At 37.6% G+C, this 11,345-nt stretch overlaps 1 protein-coding gene across 4 annotated transcripts in view; it reads left to right on the top strand.

Annotated features, from left to right (window-relative positions):
* The window catches only part of BCLAF3 (BCLAF1 and THRAP3 family member 3), a 66,216-nt gene that overhangs the window by 38,274 nt on the left and 16,597 nt on the right, over nt 1–11,345 (top strand). For 3 of the 4 annotated variants that reach the window (XM_023514375.1, XM_012806399.2, XM_023514376.1), the window contains 3 exons: nt 2,739–2,851; nt 10,113–10,224; nt 11,209–11,304. In XM_023514375.1, coding sequence (XP_023370143.1) covers nt 2,739–2,851; nt 10,113–10,224; nt 11,209–11,304 — 321 coding nt within the window. The remainder of the gene's footprint in view (nt 1–2,738; nt 2,852–10,112; nt 10,225–11,208; nt 11,305–11,345) is intronic. The other variant, XM_023514377.1, reaches the window with a different exon arrangement.

The following is an 11,345-nucleotide window of genomic DNA, read 5'->3' as shown; positions in this document are numbered from 1 at the left end:
GTGAAGCCATGACACTCTACCCAGGGGGACAGCTTGAGGCTCTGTCTCAAAAAGAACACTGACAAAAACCAAAATTATTTTGTAAGGGAGACAATCCCTGGGGATAACAGCTTTGTTTAATATTTATTCCAAGCTGGATGTGGTGGCTCACTCCTATAATTATAGTACTCTTCAAGGCCAAGTTGGGAGGATCACTTGAGCTCAGAAGTTCAAGACCAGCCTGAGCAAAAGTGAGACCCTGTCTCTACTGAATGGTATAGAAAAATTAGCCAGGCACAGTAGTGTGTGGCAGTAGTCCCTGCTACTTAGGAGGCTGAGGCAGGAGGATTGCTTGAGCCCAGGAGTCCGAGGTTGCCATGAACTATGGCGATGCCACCATACTCCAGTCTGGGTGACAGAGATTCTGTCTCAAAAAAATATTAATTCCAAAATTCCACACCATATGAAGGAGGGAAGAGTGGGGATGGGAAGGGAGGAGGAAGTTCAGATAGAGGAAGAGCGAATGGTGGGATCACACCTATGGTGCATAATGCAAGGGTACATGTCAGATCTATTAAGCATAAGTATAAATGTCTTAACACAATAATTAAGTAAACGAGATGAGGTATATATTCACCAGTGCGATGTAAGCGTTCTAATTCTGTATGAAATCAGCACATTATACCCCATAAATGTGTTAATGTATACATGATCTATGTGTTTGTGATTTAATTTAAAAAAATACCACACTGTAAAGCTTATGGAAAGTTATGTCCAATATGTTTGAACATGACTGCTATGTTTTCAAAGCAGTCATGAGGAATGCATTAATATTTTTAAATTGCACATGAAATGAATGCGAAGAAGCTAAGTTTCATTTGATACTGCCCTTCTGTTTACTGTAGAATGTATTAAAGATTCTGTGGCATGTGAACTGGTAAAATAAGAGAAATAATACTCAATTTCTTTCTTGTCGTGTGTTGTATATAGTTGCCACCCAATACCTCACCTCCTACCTCCCATTTCTTTGCTAATTAGAAAGACTATCTTGGCTGAAGGGTGGGGGCCAGGAAGAAAACTGGCTCTTGTTTTAGAAGAATTATATTAAGTTCTAAAAGAAGTGCTAATTTATTCATTGAGAGTAAAGAGTTTTTGTAGAGGAGATATTTTAATTCCTTTCTGATAGAATATATAAATAATTTTTACTTGTGAAATTATTATAATTTGTATTGACTTTATGGAGATATGTTAATTTATTGAACACAAGATATTTTCAGATAATTTCTAATCATGAAAGTATTCTGGCTCAGCACCTGTAGCTCAGTGGTTAGGGTGTCAGCCTCATACTGGGACTGACAGGTTTGAACCCAGCCTGGGCCTGCTAAACAACAGTGACAACTGCAACAAAAAAATAGCCGGGTGTTGTGGCAGGCATCTATAGTCCCAGCTCTTTGGGAGGCTGAGGCAAGAGAATCGCGTAAGCCCAAGAGTTTGAGGTTGCTGTGAGCTGTGATACCACAGCACTCTATCGAGGATAACATAGTAGGACTGTATCTCAAAGAAAAGAAAGAAAGAAAAAGAAAGCATTGTAATTGACTTATAGGAAATTTGAGGATTTAGAAAACATCTCCTATAATTCAACCACTTCACATAAAATATTATTTTCTTGTAGTATTATATCTTGTATTTTAACCTAGTCACTATCATAGTATATGCAGTTTGTATGCTTTTCCCTTTTTACTTAATGCATAGTAACATTCCATTTATGTAAAATCACTGAATTCCCCATGACCTTTTATGATTGAGGCTTTTTTTTTTTTTTATTTTCTGAGACAGAGTCTCCCTCTTTTGCCCTGGGTAGAGTGCCATGGTGTCATAGCTCACAGTAACCTCAAACTCTGGGGCTCAAGCAATCCTCCTGCCTCAGCTTCCCGAGTAGTGGAGACTACAGACTCCCACCCCAGTACCTGGCCAGTTTTTAAAGACAGGATCTCACTATTGCTCAGGCTGGTCTGAGTTCAAGACGTCTACCCACCTGGGCCTCCCAGAGCAGGTTTTAAAATTTTAATTAATTTTCTTCAATAAGTATTTTTTCCATGTTGACTTCCACAGAGTCTTTTTTTTTTTGAGACAGAGCCTCAAGCTGTTGCCCTGGGTAGAGTGCTATGGCATCACAGCTCACAGCAACCTCCAACTCCTGGGCTCAAGTGATTCTCCTGCATCCACCTCCCAGGTAGCTGGGACTACAGGCGCCCGCCACAATACCCAGCTATTTTTTTTGTTGTAGCCATCGTTGTTTGGCAGACCCAGGCTGGATTCGAACCCACCAGTTCAGCTGTATGTGGCTGCCGCCTTAGCCACTTAGGCCACAGGTGCCATAATTTAAATGGTTGTACAGTATTTTTTAAAGTTAAGTTTACCATAATTTATTTAATTAATCTTCCTTTTCCCTTAAAATTCTTTTCTACATTTATGTTGCCTCCATTTTCTGTTGTTATAATATTTGGAATATATTTAGGTAGATGGACTTTTCTTTGAGACATGAGTCCTAAAGGTGGAACTCCTAGTTCAAATCTCAGGAACTTTTCTGACTATGTATTGTCAATTATGTCTCAAAATATTTGTATCAGTTTACACTATTATTAGTAGGATGAATATAAGAACTTATTTAAGGCTTTCAATTAAAGTTTTTGTTAGATAATGGTTTTTGTGCTACTAACAGTAATGTGAATGGTTTGTTCTCTGTCGTAATTCCTCAGACTGTGGTCAAAATAATAGATCCAAATGACCTACGACATGACATTGAAAGAAGGAGAAAGGAGCGCTTACAGAAGGAAGAGCACATTTTTCACATTGTTAGTGCTGCAGAGAGGTAATCAATGGATAAAAAAACACATCCTGTTATCAGGGAGCTTTATGGTTTCAATGTATTACTCAATTTTTGTGTGATGATAATTTTCATTTTAGCTTAGGAATTTGACCCTTTGAATCCATTTTTATAAGTTTAAATGAAATCTCTTAAAATGTTTCAAAGTAGTCCAGTCAGTGGTCATTCTATATGGTTTGATTTAAACAACAAAAATTGTGTGGTGGGTAAGTATTCGAGATCTTCTTAATTCTAGAAAGGAAAGCAACAGCTTTTTCGAATATTAGCAGGAGGCAGGACCAGCGAATTTATGGGCTATTTGGTTCAAGCTGATTAAAATGAATACATTCTACCCTTTAGATTCTAGGGTACTCTTTGACTAGTACAAAATTTCCCAAAGTCAGTACAGTTCATTTTGGAGACTCTTCGTGGATATCTGTCCACGAAATGGAGACAAGTGTGGTAGAAAATGCAGAGGCCACTTAACTTTGATTCTCACCTCTTCCAATTTACAAGCTTTTCATTTTGGACAGATTTGCTTACTCTCTGGAATCTCTCAATTTATAAAATGATACAACCAGTTTATGATGTGGGACAGTTATATAAATTAAATGATCTGGCATATGTGAAGTACTTATGTCATGTATGGCAAATAGATTGTCAATAGATCCTTATTTCTCTTTCCTAACTTTACACATCTTTTTAGGGGCTCTGAGTAGTCTAGGTTGGCCCCAGTTTATCTCTAGTTCAGAAAGGTACGTGGAACTCATGGTAATTCTGGGACTCCATACGATTATGTGGTATAATTGAATGAGAACAAATTTCCCGTTCAGCCAAGAATCCTCACTATTTGGATCTCTCAGAAAGTGGGAATGTATGAATAGGAAGGCTCAGTGCTAATTGTTTTTCTATTATCCTTAGTGTCAAATTAATAAGATACTGCATTTGACTAGACTTTTTAAGTCAAGTCTGTGTCTAACTAGGTTTTAGTCAAAATGCATGACCTCATTTAAAAACTGGACTTGACTCTGACAATAAGTTTGAGACTAATTAAAAGGTAGTGAAACTGTGTGCCAAAGCATATGAAAAGAGTTGAAAATAAAATAGTTAAAATATTGTCTCTTACTCCAGTCTCCTAATATGATGTGGTTAATGCATGGCATAACTGTGCTTCTTAATGACCAATGACAAGCTCTCTGTCATGCTTTTCTTGACTCAGCTAGTGAGTGTAAGAAACCCAGAATACTAAGAAATAGGATTTTCAAAACAAGATTTAAGATGATCAGAATATTATAAAGACCATGTAACTTCAGAATATATCTACATTTCCTTCACGTAATAAAAGATTCTTGTACTCCCAAATCTATTGAAATAAAAATAAGGAAACAAAAATAATTTTCCTATAAAATGCGAAATAATATATATCTTCACCCTTTGAGGTGATTGAGAACGTGAGCACTAGAGTAAGACCTGGGTTCAATGCCAGGCTTTTAGACTCCTAGCTATGTGACTGACTTTGGGCGAGTTACCTAGTCTCTTTCCTCATCTGTAAAGTAGAGATAAAAATTATATTTACGGGGCGGTGCCTGTGGCTCAAAGGAGTAGGGCGCTGGCCCCATATGCCAGAGGTGGTGGATTCAAACCTGGCCCTGGCCAAAAACTGCAAAAAAAAAAAAAAAAAAATTATACTTACCTCACATTGGTGGTTAAGATTAAGTAAAGTGATGAGTATAAGGTAGAACAATTGGTCAGCATTAAGTATTATTTACATTAACTTTGAGGACAGTGCTGTAGCATGGAAAGATGTCTTTGTGCAGGTGGTTTTTGCTTAGTCTGTAGGATTGTTTTATTTGTATTGGATGATTGGTGTGGCATAGTGGGGCCATGAGGATTTTTAAAAAGTAAGATATTACCCTAAAATTCGTCCTTTGAAAGTAAAGCAATTCGGGAGTTTTTAGTATAGTCACAGAATTGTGCAACCATCACCACTATCAATTCTAAAACTTTTCATCTTCCCAAAAGGAAACCCTCTACCCATTAGCCCTGACTCTCCATTTCTCCTTTCCTCTAGCCCCACTAGTGGAAACCACTATTTCTACTTTTTATCTCTATGGATTTGCCTATTCTTTTTATATAAATGCAATCATATAATATGTGGCCTTTTGTGACTGTCTTTTTACATATAGTGTACCGTTTTCAACATTCATCCATGTTGTAGCATGAGAATTCTTAATAAGGCCAAATAATATTCCATTGCATATTTCATTTACCCTTTCATCAGTTAATGAGCATTTGGGTTGTTTCCAGTTTTTGTCTGTTGTGAATAATGGTGCTATGAATGTTTGTGTGTTAAGTTTTTGTGTGAACATATGTTTTCATTTTTTTTTGGTATCTACCTAGGGGTAGAATTGATGAGTTGGATAGTAACTATAGCTAACTTTTTGAGGATCTGCCAGACTATTTTCCAAAATGACTACACTATTTTACGTTCCCACCAATTATATGTCATGGGTTGAAACTCAGTTTATCAAAATTGACCTCATTATATTTTTACATAAACCAGTTAAATCAAGTCAGAGTATAGTTTCCATAGAAATTTCAGAAGAGTTGATACATAAATCATACGATGTAGTGATTTCTCATCTGGATGTTTTTCCCTTAAAAGTTGTATACAGGCTCTGTGCTTTGTTCACCATGTATCCCCACTGCCTTAAGCTCAGTTCATATTTGATGACTGAATGAATGAACAAACAAATGAATGAAAACTTTCCAAAGGAGTAAATAGGTCAGACGATACTTAAGTTGTCATGTGTTTAAGATCTGGATTACTATGCCTTAGGAGCTTTTGCAAGCAAGTCTAACACATGGAGATGTTGTCTCATCTCCACGGCCCTGCTGTGTCTATAGATGTTCCTCAACTTATAATGGAGCTACATCCCAACAAACCCATCTTAAAGTAAAAAAATTTAAGTCAAACCATCATTAAATTGGGGATTGTCTGTATTTGCTCTCACCTCTAACCATGATATCTGCATGTCATCTCCTAACACAATGTTTCTCTCTTTTCCATCTAGCATTATTGTTGAGATGTTATGCTATATAGGTATGGAGTGTGTATGATAAAGTAGCTTAGAAGTACTATCAGTGGACTTTGAAAGGACATCAAACTGCCAAGACTTTCTTTTTAGCAGGGCAGCTTATGGAAAAGTATCAGTTTTTATTCTTGCTTTTATAACCATCTATAATCTATAAGGAACTTCATAAAAATCTTTTATTCATATATTCAGCAAATATTTATGCATTAATTTCTTTGTTCTAGTTACTGGTCTAAGGCCTGGGGATACAGGGAAAACCTATACACAAAGCCCATGCCTTCCTGGTGCTTGCAACTTAGTAATAGAAGAAACAAAATAAATGCGTGTCAGTGGAGTGATAGGAGAAAATCAAAGAGGAAATTTAATAGGAAAGAGTGACATGTGTGGTATGATTTTATTTAGAGTAGTCTTGGAGTGCACTTAGGACTTTTGAAAAGGTTTATCAGGGATATGAATTAAGTAAGGAAGTTAATCATAGGTGTCTTTGAGAGGATGTTATTTCAAGAGCAGGAATAGTGAATGCAAAGGCCCTGAGGCAGGACCATTCTTACTCCTATATAAGGAATAGAAAGGGGGTGTGGGGGGTTGCAACTTGATGGAAAAGGGAGAGAGTTATTAGGTGAGGCCAAGTCATGCAGGGCTTTGAAGGACTGAAGGACACGAAGGCTTTATATTTTACTCTAGGAGAAATTAGAAAACATGTTAAGTTTTAACGAGACAAGAGACATAATCTCACTTAAATTTTAAAAGGACCATTCTGGTTGCTGAATGGAGAATAGACAAATATTTCTTTCTCAAGTAAAAAAAAGATTAGAGGTAGGAAGTCTGCACAATCAGGTGACATGGGACAGTGAACACATCAGGACACCAAGCTGTTTAGAGTTTGCTCCACCCATGTCCCCTGTACATGGCATCCACCTCATGCTCAAAGATGTTTTTCTTTGAAATTTGAATTAAGTGATTGATTAACTGTGTGGTACATCTCAGTTTATGAGAACTTTATTGTTCTCATCTTGAAAAAGAAGACTAAAAATAATCCTACCTGCTCTACTTATATGTGGGTTAAACACAGACTAAATGTAGATGAGATGGGTATTTGTGCTCTAGCCATCATGTCCTCATTCCAGCCTTTCCTTTAAAGACTTCGTGAAATTTATATATGATGCTGTAGCATTATTGACCATGATTTAGTCCTGTGGCCATACTTAGCTGCAGGGAGGCTGGAGAATAGATTTCTTCACTTGGTCATTCATTTTCCTGGTCAAAAAACAAATATCAGGGTGGCGCCTGTGGCTCAAGGCGGAGGGCGCCACCCTCATATACTGGAGGTCGTGGGTTCAAACCCAGGCCCCGGCCAAAAACTGCCGGAAAAAAACCCAAATATCAAAGAATTTTTAAATTTTTAAAATTATATTAAAATATACATATCATAAAATTTGCCATTTTAACTATTTTTAGTGCACATTTATTTGCCTTAATTATATTCCTATTATGCAATAATCATCACTATTCACTTGTAGAACTTTTTCATCTTTACAAACAGAAACTCTGTACTCATTAAACAATAACTTGCCACTCCCTTTCCCCGCAGCCCCTGGCAATCTCTGTTCTTTTCATCTCTATGAATTTACCTATTCTAGGTATCTCATATAAGTAGAATCAAACAATATTTGTCCTTTTTTTTATTTGACACAGAATCTCACTATGTCACCCTTGGTAGAGTGCCATGGCAACCTCAAACAACCTCATAGCAACCTCAAACTCTTGGGCTTAAGCGATTCTCCTGCCTCAGCCTCCCAAGTAGCTGGGACTATAGGCGCCTGCCACATGCCTGGCTATTTTTTTTGTTACAATTGTCATTGTTGTTTGGGCCGGGTACGAACCCGCCACCTTCAGTGCATGTGGCTGGTGCTATAACTACTGTGCTACAGGTGCTGAGCCAATATTTGTCCTTTTGTATCTGGCTGCTTTTACTTAGCCTAATGTTTCCAAGCCCATGTTGTATCATGCGTCAGAATTTCATTCCTTTAAAAAAAAAAAAAATTCAGGCTCAGCACCCACAGCACAGTGGTTACAGTGCCAGCCACATACACTGAGGGTGGCAGGTTCAAACCCAGCCCAGGCCAACTAAACAACTGTGAGCTGTGATGCCACAGTACTCTACTGAGGGCGACATAGTAAAACTCTATCTCAAAAAAAAAAAAAAAGAAATTTCAGTCTTTTGTAAGGCTGAATAATATTCCATTGTATTACTATACCACATTTTGTTCATTCATTATTTTCTGTTTATGGACATTTGTGGTGTTGTGAATAGTGCTACTGTGAACACTGGCATTGTCATCTTTTCGAGGGTGTAAATTAATATCTCATTATGGTTTTAGTTTGCATTTCCTTGATGGCTACTGATGCTGGCCATTGCTGTCTTCTTTGAAGAGATTTCTATTCAAATCCGTTGCCCATTTTTAAATCAAATAAAATCTTTTTATCATTGAGATGTATGAATTTTTAATATATTCTGTATACTACTCCCTTATCAGATATATGCTTTGCAAAGAGGATTTTTAAAAGTTCATTGTTTTGTTTATGGAAGTAGTCATACACACTAATTATAATTATTTGGAAAAATAAAATAATGTGTAAAAACAAAAATATAAAGCATTCTTAATTTCACCAGAGATGACCACTGTTAATATTTAATACACTTCTTGTCATTTATTTTTTTCTGAATATGTATGTGTGTGTTTTAAGTAATTGGAATTATCCTCAATCTGACATTCTTTTGACTTATATCATGAGCATTTAAACAGAATAGGAGGGTTTTTAACCTTTTAAAAAACCCTGAGTGTCTATTTCATGTCAGGTTCCAGGGTCAGAGTTGGGGCCACAAAGTGAACCATCTGCAGGGCCTCCTCTGGAGGAATTGCAACTTGTTCTACTAATCTGACAAGTACATCAGTAGTTAGATAAGGCCCCCAAATGTTACATGTTCCCTTAACAGGGAGTACCTATTCTACCTCAGAGGGGTTTAGGAAAGCCTTCCTGGAAGAGTTGCAAGTGGTTTTAAATCTCAAGTTAATCTAAGTGGAGGGAAGTTGATTACAGAAGGAACTGCACATGGAAAGGTATAGAAACAGGAGTGTGGTATATGCTGTGCTGGGCCCCACATGCAGTTAAATATTCCCAAAGCTCAGTGTGTACATTGGGAAGACTGGAGCAAGGGAGCCAGGGCCAGAGAGTGAAACGCCCTGGGAGGACATGTGAGTAGTGTGAATTTTATCCCCCTGCCAGTGGAGAATCCATGGGAAGGACTGAGGCAGAGCCAAGGTAGTGAGGGATTTATTCAGCCTAGGGCAGGGCCTGCAGAGAACACGGGAAAGGTTAAGGAGAATTGTAGAGAGACGTGGAATATGACAAGAGGAATCCTCGGGGGCTGTGGAAATGAGGCTTTGAATCAGAGGAAAAGCCCAAGGAAGGACCTCCCTCCCAGATAAGGCTGCCTAGGAAAAGCCTTTGTTGGCCTCAGGACCTCATGGTGATGGGAGAAGGGAGCCTGTCGTTTGCTGCTGTAACCTTGCAGTATTGAGGCCTCTGCTCTACCAGTGAGGGGACCCTGAGTCAGTCACATAGCTAACTTGCCTCTGATGAACGGGCAGTGTCATGAGCAATTGGTGTTTCCACCCATAAAGAGTCTAGGGGTGGGGGTGGCGCCTGAGGCTCAAAGGAGTAGGGCACTAGCCCCATATGCTGAAGGTGGTGGGTTCAAACCTAGCCCCGGCCAAAAACTGCAAAAAAAAAAAAAAAGAGTCTGAGGTGGGGGCGGTATTGCCAAAGGCGCCAGAGCAGTGATTCTCTTTCTCAGAAAACATACATTTCACATATGGTTTCAGGGGTTACAGCCCCCAGGAAGCCTGTCCTTGGACCACAGACTGAAAACCCTGGTCCAAGGAATATTGTTTTCCCCTATTGCTAACTTCCAATTTAGGTACATGATGTTTGTTGAAAAAATGAGCCCTGGTAACTGTCATTTGTAATTTTAGTACTGATAGCTCATTGATATTTTACTGCTGTGCTGCTTGACTTTTCTCTAAAGGGGCTTTTTTGATTTTTCTTGTTTATTTCTTGGAAACAAGTGAACTAATAAAAGATTCTTATTTTCTCTTTCATTTTATTAGGAATAATCAGACTTCTGGTTTTTCAAAGGTGAATATTAATGCTGATACATTCCAAAAATCTATACGTTTTATGAAATCAAATTTTAGAAAATCTGTTGGGAAACCTTATGTGGTAAGATTACAGTTCCAAAATGTTCATTTTTATGCATTCTTCTCAAATATGTCTATAGGCATAGGGATCATCCCTGTGTTTCCTAACATTTGTAAGTGTTCACTAAGTACATGTTATAACAGCAGTTCTCAACCTGTGGGTTGTGACCCACAGGAACTGTATTAAAGGGCCGTGGCATTAGAAAGGTTGAGAACCACTGTGTTATAAGATTCTGTAGAGGCTTAAAGTTAATATGACAGATGCTGTGGTCATCTCTCAGTTGAGGATTTTATTGGATTTATTATAGTAAATAGTAAAGCTTTCTTAAGAAAGCTTTATTAGGATACAATTTACATATCATAAGATTTGGCCATTTAGGTATACGGTTTATTTATTTATTTTTCCTGATGATAGATTTTTTTTTTATTGTTTGGGATTCCTTGAAGGTACAAAGAATTAGGTTACACTGAGTGCATTTGGTAGGTTAAGTCCCTCTTATAATTGTGTCCCACCCCCAAGAGGTGTACAATTTAATAATTTTTAGTAAATTTACCAAGATGTGTAACCATCACCACAGTCCAGTTTTAGAATATTTTCAATACCCAGTGAGAGCCCTCATGTCTGTTTCATTGTTCTCACCCCCAGCCAACACTAATCTACTTTCTGTCTTAAAGATTTATCTTTTTATAGGGCAGCTCACAGAACGGCAGCTGGCTTCCATTTCTGGCATCTGACCAGAAAGATGGAAGCCAGAGTCTGTTTGTAACCTACCTAACTTTGGAAATAACATTTCTTCACTATACCATATATTTTTTGAAAGGAATAAGTTACTAGGTCCTGCCCACACGCAAAGGCAGATGTGTGTGTTCTTCTAGCTAAGCAACCTGCTCCCTGCTTTGTGTTCTTACTCCTATACATTTAAGCATGTATTTTTTAAATGGTAAAACAAGCTTTTAAAATAAATTTGAAATTATATTAATCCATACTAATGCTTTTTTCATGCAGAATTATAGTATGCAGACAAAAGATATCATTCTTCACAAACCATTTGGAGTTGAGAGAAACCATCATAACTCAAGAGGCTTTAAAAGATCTTTTAAGGTATTAAGTATTGTTTTCTTTTTAAATCCAGCTTTGGGTTT

This window comes from Otolemur garnettii, unplaced genomic scaffold (genome assembly GCF_000181295.1).
Source record: "Otolemur garnettii isolate 467f Iridium unplaced genomic scaffold, OtoGar3 scaffold00051, whole genome shotgun sequence".
Lineage (NCBI taxonomy): Eukaryota > Metazoa > Chordata > Mammalia > Primates > Galagidae > Otolemur > Otolemur garnettii.
The sequence above is the reverse complement of the archived record's forward strand: the minus strand, read 5'-3'. Positions and strand labels throughout refer to the sequence as shown.